The sequence below is a fragment of the Calypte anna genome, chromosome 1 (genome assembly GCF_003957555.1).
Source record: "Calypte anna isolate BGI_N300 chromosome 1, bCalAnn1_v1.p, whole genome shotgun sequence".
Lineage (NCBI taxonomy): Eukaryota > Metazoa > Chordata > Aves > Apodiformes > Trochilidae > Calypte > Calypte anna.
This window is the reverse complement of record NC_044244.1, coordinates 145,606,248-145,629,733: the sequence shown is the minus strand read 5'-3', so window position 1 is coordinate 145,629,733 and position 23,486 is coordinate 145,606,248. Positions and strand designations below refer to the sequence as shown.

Here is a 23,486-nt window from a genome sequence, read left to right as displayed (position 1 = left end):
TAGCAGTTTTCTTTGGAATCATGCCAAGCTGATACCTCATGCTGAAATTCAGCCATCACATTGCATAATAACAGATAAATTAGTGAAACAGATGCAGCTCCTAACATGAAAGCACAAACAAGCAGGTTAAAAACTTGAAAAAAACATTTAGAATTAATCTGAAAGCTTTGAAGGCAATTACTTAGCCTGGCTGCATAGGAGAGGCAAGGATTTTTCATTGGATTTCCAAGGATCTACAGGTTCTGTGTAGTTTGGAGGAAAACTTTTTATCTTTACTGAACAAACCTTCTGACTTACTGTTCTTAACCCCAGCAACCCAGTATAGCAGTCTTTTTATCACATTTACTTTAACATGTCTGACTTCACAGAAAATGATTAGATGGTTTAAAAAGTTCTACATCAAGGGAAAGCAAAGTGACACCACTTGTTAAACCAATGTATTTTCTTCTCTGCCTACACTTATTCCATCAGCCTACTCTCAACTACATCAGAGCAAATCCAAACACAACAGCAATGTAAACTTCTTCAGAAGAGTCTTACTTCATGGTCCTCTCATTGTTTCCAGAGGAATATCTTGGTCAAGTATTTCTTAAATTGAACATAAGTCCTTTACTGTGATACGACACACATTACAGTGATGAAAGACACAGACCAGCACCCTGAAGGAAACAATTCCTGTAAGGGAGCTTTATCACAGCAAGTTGAGTGGATCAACCATCACTTCACTCATCTTGCAGATAAAATGAACAGGTAGCATGCACATCACACCACAATGAAATGGCAAAGACTCAAAGTGGCACAACGAGAGCCTTTTTTAAAAATTGTGTGGCATTGCAGTTGAACTTTTTAATGCAAAAAAATGCAGCTTTTCCAGTAACCATAACACAGTGCTATTACACAATATACATAAAATACTGACGTTTTAAAGACAACAAGTAAAATTGGAGACTGTTACTTGAATTATCTTTTTTGGGGGGCATATAAAATGGAGCCTTGCAGAATTCACACTGAAGATGCCTTGCAACTAGTCCTTTAATCTACACATGAGGTCTGCAATAGCTGTAGTTCCCAGTTTATACTTACGTGCTTCCCACAAATTGAGAAAAACCTGAAGACAATTACACATGCTCCCATCATGTATGTGTATGCATTCTGGAAGAAAAACACAGCAGACTTAGTACTTTGTCCCCCAGGAATCTCATGGAAAGATGAGGATAATTGATCTTTCAATAATGTAGGCAATCACCCCATGAAATAAGAGATATCATAAAACACTAGCACCAAGATTTCAGTAACAGGAAGAAACTAACAGATGCTCTATCAATTCAAAACCATACTAATCCAACCTCCTCATATATCAAACAAAAAAACCTTCAACCATCTCCTAGTTGGGCTGTAACAGCTGTAAGCTGCCCCAGTACTTATCTAGGCAGCTGCTGGCTTAAAGAAACTCCTTAGGCTTTCCAAGCTAGCCAGCAGCAAGGAACAAGCAGTGTATGTCAGGGCCAAATGACTAGCCACACAGACAAGTTTTCCTCTGAACAGAGCCTGGGGCTGACAAAAAAGAAGCCCCCAGCCATTTTAGGGTGGGGAGTTCCACAACTTGTGATTGGTGAAAAGCACCAACTATCCCTTCTCCCCGTCTCATAAGTGACAGAACCAGGGGTGTAGCCAACTTTTAAAAAGTCAGCTGAGATGGAGGGAGAGCTGTTTTCTCTCCTCCATGCCTTCCTGGATTAAAATTAGCCTCTTACTCAAAACCAGTGGTCCAGAATCACTGCTGGTTTTGGGACAGATTGTACCTTCCACTGATTTTGAACCTATGCCTTCTTCTAATCCTCTCTTCCTATCTGGATTTTGTGCATTGCCAATTTCTTCCTTGCTGCTCATGAGGATGCTGTTGGCAAGAGTTCTCAGTGACTTCTTATTCCTTCCTCTTCTCACTCACATCTTTTCCAAAGACTTCAGTTTTTTACAACAGTACTACCAGACAGCTTTTGTAAATCATCATTGCTCAAGATAAGGATTCCTTCTAGCATCAAGTTAAATTTGTTTCAGACGTATCTCAGCCTTATTCAACTCCCAAAGGTTTATCTGGATGTATAGCGGTTCTCCTGCTGCCGACAGATAAAATCAAGCTTAATAATTGAAATTGTGTTACATAAATCTTACCAGTAAGGCAAAATGAAGTATCACCCATATAACTCCAAGAGATGTCACTAAGAGATCGTACCGATTTCTTCTGCTTTGCCAGAAGCCAGAAGGTGACATAGCAATAATCTTCATTGTGACCTATGGAAAAAAAAACCAAAACAATTTCTCATTTGTATTGGGTAAATGGTTATTGCTTACTATAAGAACCTCTAAAATGTTTGATTGAGTTCATCTTATGAATGTTTTCAAACAACCAAGGGCAGACTTCATGTCAGCTAACTGTTCCCATGTGGACAAGTCAGGCTGCTAGACTAAGTAGATCATATAACCTTCCCTTAGGTGGAGAAAAACTGATACTTATGAAAGAGCACAGATAACTGAGATAAGGAGATGAACAATATTCTGGAAGTGTCTCTCTCCACCAAGTATTGAACAGTAGCAGCTAACCCCCTCAGACTGATTAATGTACAGACTGCTCACATTCATTGAGGTGAATGTGAGCTTAAGACTTCTACCAGTTAAACAAGGTAGAAAATTATTCTATCAATAATATTTAGCTGAAAGAGCTAGTAGAATCCTCTCTATCCATAGCTGTCCATAGACAGGCTAAAAATCAGATAAATACATTTGAATTAAAAAATATAACTGTGTTATATTCTTGTGTTACATATATGTTTCATTATTTCAGATTAATAAAAGGCACTCCTATATTGCAAATATTTTTGCTTTAAGGAATAGTATGTTCTCAGCACATTTTACAATGTTCCTGGTAAAAAACAGCAGCCAAAGCGCCTGACATTTCCAGTGCGGGTAACAGAAGTGCAGGCAGGAAGCTTAAGAATAGATACTGATGAGAAATACTCACAACCACTCACAGACATTGAGTTAGGGTGAGGCATTTATAGGGAACACTGAAGAGTTTCTCAGACACAATTTGTATTAAACCTCAAAGCAACTCAAGTGTTACTACATTAAGGAGATAAATGTCAGGCATTCATTATATGATTTTTCCACTCCACCTTGCAACACTGCCAATTAGTAGTGTTCTTTACCTTTCTGAAACCTAAATTGTATATTAAGGGATATTGTTTTGAGATACAAGTCTAATTTTCCAGTTAATTTTTTGCTCTGTGTTTTCTGAAGCCTGACTATAAAATGAAGAATATGCCCTCTGAATTTCTAATTCTCATTTGAGGTACCTGAAGGTATCCTGCCTCACCTTTATCCAGCCAGCTGAGATGCCCTAAAATATTGGAGATAGATGTGTGGGGCTGGCAGGGATGACACAAAACCTGCAAACATCCCTATGCTTCTGTAGCAGATAGTGGAGGTAAAGGGAGATCAGCTAGGGTATCCAAAAAAGCTTTTGGAGCCTTCACTTATTTAAGCAAATGAATCTCACCCTACACCTGCATTGACCACAGTGACAGCTTAAGCACCCACCTCACATGTAGAATTTTAGCACCTAAGCTCAAAGGCCTATAATCTTGAGCAGAACACCACACTGTGCACATCTCACTTTATTCTGTGGTCACTGGTGTGGCAACAGAAGTGGGCCCTCCAAATTCTTCCTGTTCTTCTATACCACATATAATGAGGTGAGAAGCAGAGGTTTAAGTCTGAAACAGGAGTCCTTAGATTAGACACAGAGCCATGAGCTATGCAGAAAGCTTTGAGTGGACTGTATCTGCTAATGGCAGCAGAGCATGTACAAAGCAGACTCTGCAGCCAGCCTATGCTGCAGTAGGGAAGATCCTGGGCAGGAAGCTTCTTCCTTTGTCCATAAATCCTGTGTGTCCATAAATCACAGTGTGATAGCTTGCCTGTTGAGACAGTCAACAATTTTTTTCTTGGCTCTGACCAAGTTCCTTTGAAATTCTAGAAGTGTATTTGTTTCCCCTGGTAGTATAAGAGAAAAAAAAGTATTTCTAAAGACACAGATACTAGGTAAATTAAAACCAGTCTGTCTGTGATACAAATCAAACTTCTCTGTGTTTGCTGAGGCTCTCAAGAGATATTGATTTCTCCTGGGTAGGCAAAAAAAAGAAGCAACAACATGGACACACTCAAGCTACAGCTGCTACAAGGTATTCACTTCATTGTTTATTCATCACTGCTGGCAAACCTATCACTGGAACATCGGAACTGTCATATTGGATTAGAGCAGTGGGAAATGTAGGCTACTGCTATCCTGTTTCTGATAGTGGTCAGTGTCAGCTATTCAGAGGGGACTGAAAATACTCAACCACAAACTTATAAAAGAATTATTTACTGAGATAACCACAGAGGAAGCATCTTCTTTAACCTCATAAATTGTTTTGTTACAATATGTATTTCCTTATCCATACAAAAAAAAAAATGCTTTAAAAAATGTGTTTAAGTCTTTAGATTTCAGTCTTAGGAAAACAAGCTAATAACACTCTGCATGGTTGACTGTGGTTAAAATTTTTGCATAGATAAAGGACCACTACCACAGAAGATCTAGATCTGTACAACAAAAGATAGGTAATAATCGAATTTGACATAGCTAAAATGATGTATGATAATGAAAAAAAAAGCCAAACCAAACCAAAATGATGAGAATGATGACATCGCAGCTACAGAATGGTGGGGATTAATGCACCCTGTACCACAGATTTTGGCAAAATAGAAACAGATTGAGTAGAACTTCTGTGATACAACACAGACCTAGTGCTGTACAGAGCAGATTTAACCCAAGATGTTCTGCAACAGAAGCGTTCATTAAAACAGAAGTTGAAATGCTCAGAGTTGAATAAATATAAAAGGATGCAGTTGGTAAAGTATGACTATGACAAACTGAAAGGTTATTCTGATGATACATGTTTAAAGATAAGTGACATTCAGAGCCCCAGATGCACATGCTCCTTGAATCACAGAATTTGCCTCCTTCTTTGCCCTTTTTTTCCAGTCCTTCTTCTCCTGTCCCTGTTTTGCTTTGGCATCTTGGGAGGATTCCGTCCATTACTCTGCCTGTGGTCCTGATCCATGCCAGCCCATATCTGTGTGTTCCTGCCTCCATCTCCTGACTGCTGCTGACTCCAGGAGTCCAGCCTGGACTTTTCCAGGGCTGCCCTGCAGCCTTGGTGGGGACATGAGAGTTACTGGGGGAAAAGGAGGAGGAATGTGGTATCATTTTCCTGTATATTTGTACATATTTAATCACTTTTCCTTTTCATCATACAGTTTCATTAAATCTGTGTAGTTTAGTTTCCAACCCATAAATCCCTCTCCCTTATTCTCTCTTCTTTCTTTATTAGGGAGGGGGATTATAGACAGCATCTGTCATTTGGTTAATTGCAGGCCCACGTTAAATTTTGACATAGATTTAATCTGAAGAAGTCATAAAATATATTACTTTACCTCCAGAACAAAAATGAAGGTGAAAACAACAGACATTGTTGCTAAAGGCACAGTCACAGGATCTGCAGCATCCCACTGAAATGCAAACAAAATCTGTTTATAGAAGAGTAGCTGTTAAAGAAAACTAAATGTCTATTTTTTGACTTTTCTTGAAGGGTTTAATAAATAGGTTTCAATTTAAAATATATTCAGACAGGAATGCCATCTTGGTATAGTCTTCTCTCACAGATTTACAGCTTAGCTGGAAATTAAAATTAACGAACCAGACTACAGAACAGCAGAAATTGACTCAGGTCCACAAGTTACAATTAATCTACAGTGATCTGTGCCAGCTGAGATTGTTGTGTCTAGAAATCATGTTTCCCTACATTCAACCCAGTAATGACTCAACTGATCATTAATTGGTGTTAGGAAATGTGCAACACATGCTGAACTACTGTAACAAAATGCTTAAAGGAAACACAATTACCTTAACTGATAACAGCACAGACTGAGCCAGAACAAGTACAGCAATAGTTCTCTTAAAAAATGGATGTTGGGTTATATCATACATCTTCGCTCTAAAGCCATCATTATCTGGAAAAAAAAAAAGAGTTTGAGAAGGAGAGTTAAAATACATTGTGGTATATTTCCCCTGTTTCTTGACATATTTTCTATCTTCATTAATGGCAAAATAATCCTTTACCAGTTTCAGAACACATTTCTCATTTTCTGGCACAATTTTCGATATCAAATAGGGCTTCTGAACATATAATTTCTGAACATCTGTGTTGCATGGAGACTTTGGTACTCGTAGGGCAAGTGCATCATTCAACTGCTGTCAGGTTAATACATTCCCTTCATATCATTAACAGCCAACTGCAAATATTTTTTTCACTTAGAAATTCATTTTTCCATTAAGGCTTATCCTAAAACCATTGAAGCACAACCTTTTTTTTGGGTTGATTTTAATAGCCTTTTGCAGAGATCTGTAGTTGGAGCCTGTTTCCACATTAACTTATGCACAACCTCCTAGTGGTCTCACGATTACAATTTTAATTTGAATCGCAGACTCCTGGGGAATTATGAATACTAGGGCTCAACATGAATAAAATAAAAATATCTTTGATACCAGGACGAGGTGGGAGATGAAGAGGTTGTGCTATCTTCAGTCTGCTTTTCAGATCTTCCCATCGTCTCTGATCTACCGTCAGTAAAGCTGTCCCCTTAGTAAACAAAGAGAGTCATATAAAGCTTCTGTCATACAAAAGGCAGAACATTTAATGCTGTAAACATGAAAACAACATCCTATTTGGTGCCTGAAATAAAGTTACATAGGCAACTCTACTTCAATAACATGCTGTTTGGGGAAGGAGTCGAAAGTATCAGCTGGTACTCAAGAGGATTTCTGGATGCATTAGCTGTGAGTTACTGGGACTCATCTCAGCAGGCACAGTTGTTGCTCTTTGTAGCAGCAGCCCAGTGAAACCCTGCAGGAGGTCTTCCATTTGACTGAACATCATTTGCCAGGAAACACTCTTTTAAAGAGTGGTCGATTTTGTCCGGACTTTGCTGCAGAAAATCCTGTGGCTCATCAGTGCCACTACAGTTTCTTGGGGAACGAAGCCCTCTAGGAAACTGCTGCCATTTGCCACAACTCTTCTGCTTGGGGTGTATTTGAAATAAAATAATAGTGTGATTCAAATCCACAGGAACTCCCCACAAAGGAAGCACAAGGAGAGGTGGAGATAGAGGGTAATGTCCGTGTTTTCATGACATAGCAAGAAACGAGCAAACCCCAAACAGAATTCAACGTTATTTAAAATGACCTTCAAAACAAAATGAGGTCCTTGTCACTTCAGAGAAGTGTAAAATCTCACGGAAGGGGTCTGGAGTTACAAAAACAAGCGAGACCTTTTCAAGGTAAATGTCAGAAGCCTGTCTCCCAGACACTTGGCTGCTCCCACAGTCAGCACAGAGCCACGCTGATCTGTGGGGCTCACTTCAGCACAGGCTTGTGTAGGTGCTGGAACTGTGGCTGGCTGTGTGACTGATAAGGTCAGGAGAGCTCCCTCTCAGTGGACATAATCTCTTTATGAAGCTGCATCCCCAAACAGCATCCTGGGAGGAGGTGGCTCCCAACAGGATGCAGACACAGCTACAGATATAAGGATGGGTATTACTTGTGTCAGGCCCAAACTGTACTGTTTAGAAACATTTAGATTACAGAGCAACCAAATGAGGGTGTCTGTTTTATATTCTTGGAGAGCTTTCACCACAAAGAATACAAAAGGTGGAAAAAAAGTGGAGCATTTTAAAATTTAGAAATAGTGATGCCATGTCATGCTGTTTTTCAGAAACTATCACTTTCACCACCAGGATCATTACAAGGGGACCACAGAACAGAGCTTTGCAAGAAGGACTGCTTCTGGAGGAGCTGTGTTTGCATTTGTTTTTAGCTCAAAGCTGCCAGATAATGTTTGTGCTGATCACATCTTCACTGCTGACAGAACATGTGGCACTTGTGAGCTGTGACAAGTGATGTGTGGGGGCTGTGAAATGGGAGGTGGTGGAATGCTCTGGGCAACTGCCTTGTCTCTGGGACAGCTGAGGACCCACTCTGGAGTACTCTGTGGTACTCAGTCCAACTTCTCCAGGCCTACAGCCCTGACAATTCACATGAAATACTAGGGCATACACCTGAAAATATTTTGGTGGGTTTTTTTAGGAAATTGTCCTCATGTAAAATAGCTAATTCAGTAATTGTCCAGCTCTGACCATCCTCAACAACTCTTGGCACTACTCTAACCATGTATCAGCCAGGAACTCTCTAAAGCAAACATCTACTTAAACCAACAACAGGTTGGCCAAGAAACTAGTCTTAAGAAAATGCAACTTTGTAGTGAAATGAGGCAACCAGGTGCCACTAATTCCCAGGGAGTGGCATGAATTTGTGTTAAGCCCACCTGTGCCTAATTAGGGCGGGCCCCCACTGCACATGAGCAGGACCAGGGGGGCGGCCCTAATTAGGCACAGGTGGGCTTAACACAAGCTCATGCCACTCCCTGGGAATTAGTGGCACCTGGTTGCCTCATTTCACTACACAACCTCACTCAGTGGACTGTTTTTCTCCTTTCTAGACTAATTGTTAGCCTTCTCTTTATCTTCACCTATTTTTCAGTTCTTGGACTTTTCTTCAGCCTAACTGAATGTTGACTGTTCTGAGATTTTTTTCCCCACTGCACAATTAACTAACATATTCAACTTCTACTCTCAAATCTGAAAACCTTTTCTTTTCCCTATAGTAAAAGCATAAAAATTAACAGGTATTCAAGAAAAATTATGAAAAAACCCACCAAGCATCCCACAGCACCTATCTGATGTTACAAAGAAACAACTGAAGAAGCTGAACCAGACATTATTCATGAATGATTTATACTGACTTCTTTTTTAGTATCATGTAAATTGTATTGCATGATGTGCCTGTTTTGTAATTTACAGGGGTAAGTTAGTAGCGAGTAGCTTTTCTGATGTTTGGATTTATGCCTTCCCTGTAGTCAGATATGGAATTAAGGGAATAGAACATTCACATCTAGAAAACATGATTATAGTTTGAAAAAAAGATACAAGAAGAGAAAACCACCCCAAACTGATAACCGGGAAAATCACCTAATTTTCTGAAAATAATGGGAACTCTAATTCAGACCCTGCACCTCAGACTTCCACATTTATACTGACAGCTCATGCAGGCAGAATCTGGGTTAAAATGAATTGCTTAATTAACTTCTGTGATCACAATCCTTATGTGTTGTGTTCACACTTCCCCTTTCCCTCTCATTATGAACCCCAGTGAACATAACCAAACTTCTGATTTCCACATGAGTTTCAGCCATCCCACATCTTTAAAGCTACATACCTAGGAAGAGGGAATGAAATATGAATCTGATAAGCAGTCACATAAAATTAAGGGCATTTTTCCCAGTTTATGTCCATACCTCAACAAGAATTAAAAAAACAAAACAAAACAAAAACCCAAACACTGGTAAAAGATTTACTCTGACACTGTGGATGTATCACTTCAAAAGTAACTGTGGGTTTGCCCAGACCACTCAATTTCACAATTAACAGTTCACTACACAGATAAATAATGTGTTATGAGTTGATAACATCTCACTAATTTGTGAAAGAAATACCACAAACTGTCTTTGCAGGTGACAGCCTGGCACAGTGAACTCAGTGTTGAGTGACTTCCATGGAAAGACTGAAAACACCGTCTAGGGGATTGACAGCACTTGGTTAGATTGGACCTGAATTATCACAAAAGCATGGCAAAAGTCATACTATTAAGGGTAAAAGATGCATCTCCTCTGGTACCTTTTCTTCTATGACAACAGCCAGAAGTAGATGCCTGTAAGTGTAGCAAGGCAGCCCTGAGAGACAAGTGGTTCCTGCTGATTCTCCATTGCCCACAGAGCTTGCTCAGAAGTCATGACAGATATTCAAGACCCCCATGAGAAATTAAGGGGAAATGCACTGCTTCCTCACTCCTCAACACCAAAAGCACCACACCTCAATAGGTGAGCAAACCTTATTGATCAACCAGGATCAAAAGCTATTTAAAATTGGACTCGGCAGTGTGACAGTTCTTCTCACCTAAATTTGTGCCTATGAACAGGTTTTTGAGGATATTGATCTGTGTAGAAAGGATAAAGGGGAATGAAGAAGCAGTTTATGTGATAGAAATGCTCAGCTAACATCTAATAGAGTTTTATGAACTATGATGTACATGACAGAAACATAAATACATCATGGCTATAGAAGAAAAACATCAAAATAAATATAGCACTTCTAATAATTTAATAGCATGTAGTTTAAACAGAATGACTTATTTTTGTCAAGAGTTGCTGAGAAACATTTTTTACTCATCAGTGTAATGCTGAAACATTTGAAGGAAAAGCAACATTACAGAACTGAACAGGAAAGGGAAAAAGCATCTTTGAAAATCCAGTGGGATTCTCATACTGGAGAAATTTCAGCTTTGTTAATTCACTAGACAAAGTTTAGTGAATAACAGAATAGCACCTCGCTCCTTGTTCTTTAGAACAGTTGTGCTTTAACAAGAATAACTGCACTGCATCTCACCAAAATTACACTGGAATCATGACAGCATAAAAAAAAACCTTCTCCGTAGTGGGAGCCTTAGTGATTTTATTTGGCTGGCATTCTCTCTGACGTCTTTTCATGATGCCTTGCTTGCCAACATTGGACACACAGAAGTGTGCCTCTCAGCTCTCGTCCAGAAGGAGTGAAAGAAGGAGTTTTTCTTGGAAGGGAAAACTCAGCAGTTATGTTTGCTACTGAGTTCAGGTCAGGGCCACAGTGGGGCCATGGCCAGCACCCAGTTTGTCTCCAACACGAGCACATCTGGCTGCCTTGCATCTCCAAGCCACACAACCATTCTTTCCTTCCTGTGCCAGAAGTGATCAAAACATCAGTCTAGCTAGCTGCAACACAAGTATCTCATTATTTTGAGATTATTTTATCTGAACTGAAAGATGATAAAATTTAATAATTATGTCTTGGTGCCACAGGGGAACCACAAGAGGCTCAGAAAAATTGTCAGCTTAAGGGATACGTGTATGCAGCAGAGGATGTTATCTTTAAGCAGTGTAAACATGAGCTGTTCTATAACAATTCACCTACGGACAGGTTTTTCTTATTTTCAGAAGATAATCCACAAAACCCATGTCAGTTTTTTCCTAGAACTCTAGCTACTTTTACGTTTCAGTGACAGAAAGGTAATTTTACACTTTTCACTCCACTGTTTGCCAGCAAAAAGCCACGCACCTTCATTTTAGATCTGAAATACTGCAATTGCAGGACTCTAATGAGACCCATTAGTTGTAACACATCCAAGCATAACATGTCTTTTTAACTGCCACTGCATGTATGCCTACACCAAACTAAAAAGCAAACTATGAAACACCTGTAAATATATTGTGCTTTAGTAAATGCTGCATTGAATAAATTCAAATTCCTCTTTGAAGGAGTGTGTGATGGATTGCTCTCATCCTAGCCTTGAGTTTTGCAGTACATATGGATCAGGTGCATCTGAAGCTACACTTGAGGGCTTGCAGAAGGTAAGACTGCTAAGCCAGTTTTAAAGGTAGCCTTAATAGGTAGTGTACAGTGTAATATTAATTTCAGGTTTCTTACAGAGCCAGTTCTACACACGTAGAGGACTTCACTCACTACCTTGTTTTCATTGAAATTAGCGATGACAACTCCGACGAAAAGGGTCAATCCAATCATGCAGCCGAGGAAGACAAAAACATGAATGTAGATTCCATGGATCTGAACAGATAAAAAGATGGTAAATCATTAAAAGAAATACAAGTAAGTGAAGTGTTTCCTTCAAAGACTTCCATGTGTTTCCTTACCGGCCCAACACGATGAATAATAACATCTCTGACTTCCACCCAGCCTTTTAATGACAGAACTTCAAACAATGCCAGCATGGCATTCCCCACATTATCAAAGTTAAAATTCCGAGGATTTGCCCTGAAATGCAGTGAAGAAACAGGTGTAACTTCAGCAAAAAGGGTGTTCTTTCTATTTGATAGGTTCTTCATAGCCTAATTAACATTTTAAAATATTGTCAAATTGGTAAGAAATCTCTCATTCAAAGTTCTATCTCAAGAATAGCAAAACAATAAATATGTACAGAATAATTTATATTGACCTCTGTATATGTTATTCTGATACTCAGACTGATTCACAGTAGCAATGCTTACAATATGCTGCTGTATTTTATTGGGTTTTTTGTCATTGAAATTAGCAAAATACAGCACTCATGAAAAAATAGATCTGATGGCATTGGCCAGATTCTAAAATAAATTTACCTCAGGGAGATCAGTCTCAAACCTATATTCAGACTTCAAAGGCAGCAAGATCATTTAGAAAATGTTCCTTACTTCATTATCACTGGGATCTGATGATTTAAAGCAAAACTAACCAAAAGGACATCTTACTTCTTGGCCTTCCTGTATCATATGCCTGAGATGAGATTTAAGAGGATGTTTAAACCTGAACATTAAAAGTTCCCTTTTTGGGCTAAGTTTGCATATTGCTCTGCCTCTGCAACTTGAGACAGATGATCCAAGAAGCCCAATTAATGTTCAAGCATTTCTAAAATGTTGTATCCAGAATAACTGTTAAGTGATTGGTGCTTCTACAAATCCAACCATTCAGTGAAAAAGACACCTCTCCCACGACAATATTCCTGTTAAACATGGTCTTTGTACTGACTTCTGTCTCTTGAAATTCTGGTCTGACACAGCCAACAGGTGGTATAAATGTCCTTGTGGTAAAACATTTTTCTGCAATAACAAAACATTCCCCAAAGTTTACAGTTATGCTGATTTGGACAGTTTTTGCTTATTTCTGGATCAAGCTGAAGAGGATTGAATTTGCTTACTCGAGGAAGAATTTGTAGGAAGCATCCTAGAAGCATCTGCAGATGTCAGAGCTTCACTCAGTGTTCAAATCACAGTGTATTATTTCATTAGTGTAAAATGGCTCTGACTCTATCACTGCTGGTACATTCTTTATCTGTGCACATAGTCAATTAAAATAATTGTGGCTGCACAGCTGATTTTACACAATGAAAAACAACTTTAAAATGTAAACAAATAAAGAGGGTTTTTTTGACCATTCAGGTTTTGGGAAATATTAAACAGAGTTTATCAGAATACTAATCATAAACATAATGGCAGCTCTTAAATAATTTTTACTGCACTACTGCAGTGACATATCACAATGATTAGTGGCATTAGAAACAAAAAGAATATGCTAGCTGGCCTGTTTGGTGGCCACACATGAGAAAAGCTGGTTTTAGGTAGGAGTTGCTCATTGTTTTGTTTTTTTTTTTGTGGGTAGCTCTACCAGATTTTATATATATATATATATATATATATGTATATATACACACCAGATTTCCATTTTCTTTTTCTTTCCATCTTTTCCTAATTACCCTTAGGACCCATTGTTGATACCTAGCTCTCCAGATGTCTTCATAATAACACAAAAGAACAATTAAGAAATAGTCTTGATACAAGTCAGTAACACCTGATGTAATAATAATCCTATCTAGTTTCCATCTAGGTACACTATCTACAGAGGAATTTTTTCCTTTCTGTTTTATGAATAGAACAGCATGTTAAGTCTGGAAACATTTCATGTATCTGGCTTTTGACAAAATAGACCAGATTTTTTCACCTTAATATTATTTGACTTGCAATAAAACCCCTCCAATTTAATACCATGAGATTTGAGCCATTTTTTATGTCAACACATGAATTTTTAAAGAAAGATAGGCTAATGTGTAGCAACTCACCAGACTCGTGGCACCCAAAATCCAGGCTTTTTCTCTCCAGGTCGTAACTTTAAATTTAGATTTTTTGAAACACTTACATTTATTCTGAAGATACCATGGCAATCTTCCTACAGTGAAATAAACCATAGCCTGAGATTAAATAATGGCCTGTGACAGATGCCAAAAAATGCAGTATAAACAGCACCCTTGCCATGATGGGGAAACAACCTAAATAGAAATGAAGGGTTATTTACGGGTCTGCAATGAAGAGTCATGGACCTTTACCTGGAGGAAAAATGTATCTTAGCAAGGATTCAAAAATCCCTTCTCTTTCCAGGACAGAAAGTGTTTTCCATTTTGCAAGACTGTCAAGACTGTCCTTCCACCTCTTTCCTAAAAAACATTGCTCTCTTTAGGTGATTATATTTTTCCAAATGGAATAAGAAAAGCAGCTAGCTTTCTTCATGTAACCTACATAGCATTTCCAGTGCTTTTGACCTGTAGCAGTATGTTTTTCGGTTGTTGACCTAAGAATGCAAAGGTGTCATATTCCATGGTTAATTCTATGGGACAAACAGTCCTTTGCAGACAATAAGGCATGAACTGGACAGCTTTTTCAGAATGTCCCAAATATCTGGACTTGGTTTACTTTTACAAGAAAATCCAGCCTTACCCTCATTCACTCTTTTGCTGCTGTTTCCTCCATCATCCTGTTTCTGAACAAGAAAGCACCTAAGACCTCCAGCTCTTGTAAAACAGCTCTGATTAACCCACTGACATTCCCCTATAGCTCTGATTGCCCCACTGCCATTCCCCAGTAGGCAGCAATGGCACAGAATTCTATTTTGAAGCAGGAAAGCAGTTCTTACCCTGGAGATGATGTGTGGATCATTGCATTTAGCCAGTTTTCCAGCAAATAGCTGCACTCCAAAGCTTGCAAAAACAAGCATTAATGTCAGCAAAAGAATAGAGACCTGCAAAGATAAAGTAAGACTTGTCAAGCCCTCGTCTTGCAGGCTTAGGAAAGGGTGTCAGATCCTGAGAAAGTGGGCTAGATCATTATATGAGCTGCAAGGAGGATAGTTTTGCTGCAAGTTTTGTTGCATACACCTGAAGATAAGGCTTCCAGGACCTATATTTTACTTTAGGTTTTTATCCAGGAACCAGGTGCTGTGTTATTATTAATATTATTGTTAACATAGTATCTAAGAACTGTAGATAAGTATCAAAGCTTTCTTTCTCTCAGTGCAGACCTTTGCTAAATTCTGCATGCAGAAGAATTTCCAATCACCTTAAAGAGAACTCTTCAAGTACTTAAAATGTGCTGCTTCTGTTTTGCTGAATCAGGTTTTACTAATTAATCTGAGTAAGCCATTGTTAGAAATTCAATATCAGGGTAGCTACAGTAAAGATATGCATGGGCAACTTATGATGTAAATATATTTATCAGGGTACAGTATGTATGAAATGTTAAAAAGCTTTATAGTTTTCGTCCTTGTTCCACTACTGTCTGCAAATATTTTGTAGCTCAGCTTTTTAAACCAACTTGACCTCATACAATATTCTGTTCAATATTCTGCCTGTTGGTTAGGCAACAAATATTACTTAGAGAAAATTTGGTCTCAAGACAACAGAATAGGTTCTGATCAAGAAATCAGAGACCTTATTATTGTTATTATTATTGTTGTTGTTGCTGTTTTTATTACTAATAGTAATTTACTACATAATCATGACCATAATAATAACAATGTCATAACAATGATATCAATGTTTGTGACTAATAACTGCATTGTCTTTGGTTGCTTCTGAAAAAATCTCAGAGGTAGAGACCTTCAGACTGGAAACCAGGTTTGTTCATGAAGAGCTGCCATCCCCTACTTCTCATTTTCCTTAGCCAACTAGAACTGTGAATAAGGGGTAGATTTTATTTCAGTAGTCCTCCTGTGTAATTATGGCCAAGTATATAATGGACAAATATTATAATTTATAAAAGAATTATTACAGTTGCTTTATTCAGAATAAACAGAAACTATTTACTTATATACCTATTTTTCACCCATCCTCTTGTCACCTGCATAGGTAGCTACAATGAAAAGTAAACAGCAATGGAGAAAAAAAATCAGGAACCATTGTAGCAAAATGGTAACTTACTACTCCTCCTTTAAAAAGAAGAGCAAAATATCTGGCACTTACCAAAAAGATTTCCTTAAAACCACTGAACAGCTCTCGCACCACTTTCCTCATCTGAGGAACCAGTTTGAAAATCCGCAGAGGTCGGAGGCAGCGGAGCACCATTAGCAGCTGAGCTCCAGATTTGGCAGGGACATTCTGAGGCATCCAGCACAGGAATATCAAGCTCACCTCGAGGAGACAGGGAAGGAAAAGGCAAAGAAGGATTAGACTTAAAATGTCTTACTTGCCATAGACACAGAATAGATGATCAGTAAACATTTCCTTAAAATTAAAGGTAAGATTATGGCAAACAATGCCTAAATTAGAAAAAAAGACTTGGATATCCTGTGCCCTGGCTGATTACCCTAACTAATGGGCACCAGCTTCAGTCTCTACCTTTCCCTCTGAGTCAAAATCCACTTTATTCTTTTCAGGAGATGGAACTGTTCCAAAAGAAGAAGTCCTATGGTCTGATTCAGAGCAGAGACATCAACTATATTCTTGGAGCAGGAAGAGCTATGTCTCTCCTCCCTTCTCATTTCAAACAGCTCCTATCCTCTAACTGAGATATCCTCACATGCAAAGTCTTGTTGTCATTTTTTCCTACCATTTCCTCCCAAGTTTTGTTGTCATTTTTTCCTACCATTTTGTTACAGGTACCATAGTTTCATCACTGTGCAGTTTTATCACATGAATATTATGCATTCAAAAGTGTTTTCAAGCAGCATAGTTGTGTCTTGCATCTTCTACAATCTCTGACAGATGATTATTGATTATTATGCATATTAATCACTTCTCATGTTTAAAAAAGTTACAAAACCACTGTTGTTACAAGGGGACAGAGGTGAGAGTGTTGCAAAGAGGAAAGTGCACAAAAAATGGAGTATCAAATTAATACCACCAAATGACTTAAAACATAATACAATTTGTTAAAAAACACAGTGGTAAAAGCTGCCAGCAAACCCAAAAAGATTTGCCAGCGCTTCTGCCTTCCCTTCATATTCTTTTAAGACCATCTTGGGCACTTCTGGAAAATCTAAGCCACACAACCTTATTTTTCCTTCAGACAAGCAGAGGGATTCAGAGAGATTTCAAGGACTTCATGCACATACAGATTATGCATACTAGAGCGGAGTTTTTTATAATTATGCATTTTTTTAATTTATGCTAACAATGGAATCTTTGATACAAATTGATCATGACAAATTTTATGTGGCACATCTGTCTGGCAGAGTAATCTCTGTCTGGTAGAGTAACCTCAAAGTCCATCAAAGCCATTTTCTAAGAAATTTTTTCAGTTAGAAAATTTCATACTGTATTATACTGAGCACTACATTTGACACATTCTGTTGTGTTTATTGCCATCCATAAAGAAGAAACAGCCTCTCTTCTCATATTTTAATGGAATGAAAGAAAATTTTGGGGGGCAAAGAAAACATTAGAACAGTACTGATGGATATGGAAGACAGAAAGATGCTGCTTTGCTTTCTTTTTGCTATAGCAAAATATAGTAACAAGGATATGTCCTTCAGTCAAATATCAGAGGGTTTAGAAACACTTTCTATAAAGCAGGAAAACTGTCAAGAGGGGAAGAAGCAATGAATGGCTAAGAAATAGATAAAATAAAGATTCTCCTGAATAAAAGTGCTGAAGCAATGTCAGAGATCTCAAGTTTACTTTGGAATAAAATCAGGCCTGTAATTAAAACACATCAACAAACTAACCTATATTAAATTGCCAGGTGCACATCCCATGTCTGTGTGTTTTTAGATATCAGAAAAAATATTTGAGCAAATAAGTGACAGGATTGGAACAGTGGTGTCTGTACACAAAGGACACTGCTTCATTTACATCAGGGTACATAACCAAACTTTTTAACATAACAAGCATTTATATACCCAAAGAGATCAAAATTAAGAATGCCACAGAAACCTCCCATAAATATGAAAAACTTACAAGATATATAAATATGTCCATAACTCCTCCAAAGTCCCTAATGACAGCTGTTGGTGTAAAAAACAAGCCATCTGCCATAATCTTCAGATTAAGCTCGATGCTCATGAATATTACAAAAACATATTCAGCAATCTGAAAATCAAAGCAGAGAACAGTCAGAATTTAGGAGCAGGCCCTGGAGAAAATCAAGGTGCTGCGTTTCATTAAATGCAAAACGATTCAGTGACAGTACCTGGAGTGTTGGAGCATGCATAACTCTTCTAAAGGGGGATTCGAACATCATGGAAATGCAGGAGCATATGGTAACAATGATCATGACCCAGTCCAGGTAAGTAACCAAACCCAGCAAGTCACTGTGAACAATACATAAGGATAAACATTACAGAAAGGACACATGTGCTGTCACTTGTATTATGTCTAGACCACAGTTAAGTGCTTTCCTATGAAAAATAAATTAAGCTGAGGAGTGCCCAAAATTTCAATATTTCAGAAATGTGTAGGAAAACTAGGAAAGTTACATGCAAGTGAAGAAGACAAATCTGATTAAAAAAAAATAAAAATAAAAATCCTCTTCCTATGCATTTTCCTCCCCAAACAACTCCATGGAAAGAAAGACCTTTTTGGGGAAAAAAAAGGAAATACACATATGCATGCACACATACACACATGCATGCCTGTGCTCACACTTATACTGCAGGCATATGTGACCAAGCAAAGTTACTTTTACAGTGCTTACTAAAGCTGATGGTATTTGGTATTTTTGACAGCTCCAGTAACAGGATCTGTTTTAGAACTATAAAAAGAAGAAAAGATATGATCACTTACTTTTTATATTAGTTATCATTATAATCATCCAAAGTAATTTTCATCCAGAAGACTACACTTTATCTTGGCTTAATTTTAAAAGTCTGTATAACTTCCATTTACTTTTACTCGTATTATCAAAACAACTACTATCACTTTAATTCATGGCCTCTCTTTAGTTTCTCTAACAATCCTTTAAACTACCAGCTTTTTTGGTCATGCATTTGTAAGCAAGGACTTAATTTTTTATTTTGACTGGGGACAGGGAAGGGGATAACCTGCTACTGAATTCTGTGTTCTCAAGTGCTTCCTCAGGAGTTTTTCCCTTTTACTTGAAAACCACTTGAACCATATCCTCAGTTGACACATAAAAAGAAAATCCTTCCAAAAGCCCTACTTGTTTTATTATTTCTCCAATAATTTTCTGAGCAATATTTCTAGATTCTCCATCTTTGAATTTTCCTATGAAATTGCTGTGACTCACCTACCATATCCAAATATCCATTAGGTAGCCAGAGAGAGAACCACTCTGTAAGTAATGACCATGTATCTAGGTGACCTGAGCAAAGTCCTTGCCCCAGCAATTATTCAGCTTTGTTATTCAAAGCAGAATGGCTTCAGCAGGACAAGCAAAAAAAATCCTATCCAAGAAGCCTCCCCTGTCCCAGTGGTTAGGGGTACTTGTTACTTATCTTCCAAATCCTTGTAACAAACCATGCCAAGACTGGGGATTCTATACCCCATGTCAGAGCTCAGGTCATTGGGATCTGAAATTGCCATACCTTCCTCACTGACTTTAAAGTGAAAAAATGGACTGGCCTGACTTCAGGGATTCCCACCAGAAGAGATTTTACAGTTATGAATTACAGGAACGTAAGATGCATACAAGGAGAACAAGAGGTATCTTCCACAGGCTGAGGTCACCCATTTATATTAGTCAGTATACAGAATATACTGGTTTTTGAACACCCTGACTTACGTGTCCTCTTAAGGTCATATCACACTGCATATAAGTGGCATTCCTCACCCTTTTTTAGTAGAAGAAAACACATATCCTATCAGTTGGAAAAAGATATTTAGACTATCTTAATTGGCAAGCTGGGTGGGACACAATAAAGTATGTAGGATTTAATTAATGAAAAAATGCCTGTTTAACAAAATCAGTTTGTTCTTATAATTGCAAACATTTGAATCCAACATTTTATAATATAAATAACCTCTTACCCTTGGGCACTCTACAGTACTAACAGGCACTAGCATGAGGACATTTGACAACTGGAATGCACAATTCCATGTTTTGTTTTGCTGTTTTAATTTGCAGCTGCTTCATGGAGCAAAGAACCACAATCAAGTTAGCAGTTTCATAGAAAAGCAGGCACCCAATTCAAGGATGTGCTTCTACACAGGTGGTAGAACCCTTAAATATGGGTATTGTAAAACACAGTACCTAAAGTTCCTGTTCTACCTAGAGGTAATTTGTTGAAAGGCAAAGAGCAAATCAGTAGTAAAGGAGGTGCTGAAACCAGGTCTTCCAAGTGGCAAGCTGATAGCCTTGAGATGTCTTCTGTTTTATGCTCTCTGGCTGCAAAGTGACATATATAAATCTTCCAAAACTAGGGTGCAAGTGATAGACAGAGGTTAAAAGGAGAGCTGCAAATTTATTTTATATCAAGCTGCTTGAACACAGACCTGTATCTGCCACATGTGTATACACCTACAGTTTACTTACTGAGGCTTCCGAGTTTGCATCTGGTCTTAGCTTTTCTCCTTTTTCTCATGAAGCTGAGCACCTCCACATCTCATTCTGGGTGTCTAATTATGGGCTCAGGAATCTTTGGGTGAGCACAGGTGGGATTAATTTCTCTTATCGTTCTTTTATTCTTTGATTAACTGTTGCTGTATGAAGACTTCCTGCCTCATGACAAACCATTGGAAGGGAATAGCAAGCAGATTCCCTGAAGTCTAAAAAAGGGGGCATAAAGCATCACCCCTTCCTCTCAGTTCATGGCTGCAGTTTCCCCACAGTCTTGCTCCTTCTCAGCATCGCAGACTACTCAAACATGTCTGCCCTTACACAGCACATTATTGCTTCTTCCCCTCCTACAGCAAGACTGTCCTGTAGGCAACTGACTGTGGTGACCACATTATATGCAGTTTTCCTTTCAAAATAAAGTTACACCTAGATTTCTGAGGACATGAAAGCAAGCACTTGTTTGAAGCAACTGTTGATATGGGATAGACTTACGCATTAAAGCGAGCTCGTACCACCACTCGGCAGAAATTCCTGAACCTGTGCTCACGACCAACTATGAAAAGTGGTTTATCAAAATATGGATGATTCTCTCTCAGCTCCTCCTCTTGGACTTTCCTTTTAAAAGACAGAACATGAATTTCTGATAAGCGTTACACCTGGTAAAAATATCCCTTACCCCTTGTTCTTTTATCATCGTGACTCTCAATACTTTTTACTGCATACAGAGAATACTTAATACAGAAATATGTGCAATGTTTTTCCATTTTTAAATACCTTTTCATTTCAGCTTGTTCTTTTTTTTCTTGGATCATCTTTATCTCACTGTCTTCTCTCTGCGCATTTCTGTATCTCACTGTGTTGGAGTGCTAGAAGCAAAATGATTCCTTTTAAAAGAGGTCTGTGGGTTGCTGTCTTTTAATGTTTCAGATAAAAGCAAGATACGGTATTTTACATAGAAAGATTTGTATGAAAAATCTTTATTTCCCAATGCATTGCACATCGGTCCATCAAACATATTGTACAGTATCTGTCTATCTGCAGCCCACGCCTGCTTTTTTTCATCAAAGTTAATTTCTGTTTTAATTTCATGTGTGAAGTCCCATCTGATGCAACTTTTGACTTGAAAAACAAAGGTCTTGAAAGCTCAGATCTCTCTGAACTTGGATGAATATCATCAAAGTTTCTAAGGGCAAATACTGGGAAACAAAAGGCTTTAGACACCCTTTCAGCTTCTCAAGCCTGCTTCACATGGTGTCAGGCAGAAGGCTGTGAGAAGGTACAGGTAGTGACTGCAGAGCACAGGGAGGAAGGAGAGGGAAGGAAGATGGTTGCCTGGACCCATACAGTGGAGGCTACAATCAGTTTTACTATTTAGAATTAAATAAGCATTTGGAGCACTTCAAGGGGGATAATTCTGGGTGTTACCCTTACTGTTGGACACAAAGGCGCATCTGCTTTGAGATATTAATACAGTTTCTTTCTACCACCATGCAGGGTAATTCCTTCATTATGTCCTAGACAGCTGTTTTAAGGTGCGGCGCACATGCAGAAAATTGCTATGATAGTTTGGAAACAGAGGGACTAATATCACCTACTGAATTTTCATAGTCACAGAGATCCACAAAATATTATTATGAATTTGCAGAACTGCAACTGCACTTAGCTGCATGAAATGGCACCTCAGTATCGTCTATGATAACTATTCTCCCTTTTAGTCTTTGTCTTATTGTCTGACAGTTCTCATGTTTCAAAAATATTGTTAAATTTCCACTGGAGATTTTGAAGTGCTGTTTTGCCAGACTGCATGATTTGTGTAATTCCAGAGTAAGGCTTTTTAAAGTGTCCTGGGTAGCAATTGTTGTGTTCCTAATGTAGTGACTATGGCTTCAGTGAATAGATCTCAGCAAGTGCTTCAAAACCAGAAAGTCTATCTTGAAATTACTGTGTCAATTATTTTGATGATAACTCTAGTGCAATTACATTATTTGTTCTATGATTTCCTTTCAAGATTTCAAAAGACAAACTGTAAACAAGATCATAGATAGACATTAGTCTTACACTAGCATTTATTATATACTACATATTCTTCTTTCTTATATTCTCAAATTGAAATAATACTTCATATGACGACTTACATCTTGAGTCAATGTTTCAAGAGATTTCCCTCTGCTGATTCGTTGGCTGTTGGAACCATGTCTCAGAGACCTGAAACAATCATAATCAATTTAACAATACATCTCAAAATGAAATTTTGACCTTTATAGGATGGCCATTATAAAGAGCTGCTCTCCAGCCACACAGTATCTCAAATTCTTATCATTTTTCTCTCGCTAACATCAGAAGCTTATATGTTCTTCAATTGTTTTCAATCTTGCCTAACATAAGCCAATTTCTTTCCTTCTGATCTTTAAATTGATAGCTTTGTAGACAGCAAAGGAAATGACATTTGAAATAAAAAGCCATTTTTTCCATTTATACAGTACAATGAATTTCATTATGGTTACAGTGAAGAATGCAGAATTCTGTTCTTTGTACAAGTAATTCTGGTTTTTCACATCAGGTACTTCTCAAATTTAATTCTTTTTGTCACCTTTCTTTTAAGAATATTTTTAAACCACCCTTTCACTCCACATTTACCTGCGTTCCTGTCGAATATGATGCTGGACACTAAGTATTGACCTTTCCTTTGCAGGCTGCCCCTCAAAGGATCCACTCAGCATGCGTTGTCTCGTGCAGGCCCTACAAAGACATATAATGATGACACAGAGTTTTCAGTATAAATTATACTATCTGAGGTATTGTGTTCAGACAAGTCAGTTTGGCTTTCTGGGAAACAAGTGCACAGCTTAACAGACAATAACAATAAAACAAAAATGGACTTTCCATGAAATCATATTTTCAAGGCAATGGTCC

The 23,486-nt window shown here is 38.1% G+C and overlaps 1 protein-coding gene across 1 annotated transcript in view; it reads right to left on the bottom strand.

The window, feature by feature from the left end:
- Positions 1 to 23,486, bottom strand: part of NALCN (sodium leak channel, non-selective) — a 231,941-nt gene that overhangs the window by 13,437 nt on the left and 195,018 nt on the right. The window contains exons 19-35 of the mRNA XM_030450947.1: positions 23,211 to 23,312; positions 22,709 to 22,778; positions 21,348 to 21,439; positions 21,066 to 21,188; positions 18,753 to 18,809; positions 18,249 to 18,369; positions 18,017 to 18,148; positions 16,082 to 16,249; positions 14,758 to 14,862; positions 13,910 to 14,016; positions 11,955 to 12,075; positions 11,770 to 11,868; positions 6,647 to 6,740; positions 6,005 to 6,111; positions 5,536 to 5,610; positions 2,173 to 2,292; positions 1,084 to 1,152 (exon numbers count right to left, since the gene is read on the bottom strand). Coding sequence (XP_030306807.1) covers positions 1,084 to 1,152; positions 2,173 to 2,292; positions 5,536 to 5,610; positions 6,005 to 6,111; positions 6,647 to 6,740; positions 11,770 to 11,868; positions 11,955 to 12,075; positions 13,910 to 14,016; positions 14,758 to 14,862; positions 16,082 to 16,249; positions 18,017 to 18,148; positions 18,249 to 18,369; positions 18,753 to 18,809; positions 21,066 to 21,188; positions 21,348 to 21,439; positions 22,709 to 22,778; positions 23,211 to 23,312 — 1,762 coding nt within the window. The remainder of the gene's footprint in view (positions 1 to 1,083; positions 1,153 to 2,172; positions 2,293 to 5,535; positions 5,611 to 6,004; positions 6,112 to 6,646; positions 6,741 to 11,769; positions 11,869 to 11,954; positions 12,076 to 13,909; positions 14,017 to 14,757; positions 14,863 to 16,081; positions 16,250 to 18,016; positions 18,149 to 18,248; positions 18,370 to 18,752; positions 18,810 to 21,065; positions 21,189 to 21,347; positions 21,440 to 22,708; positions 22,779 to 23,210; positions 23,313 to 23,486) is intronic.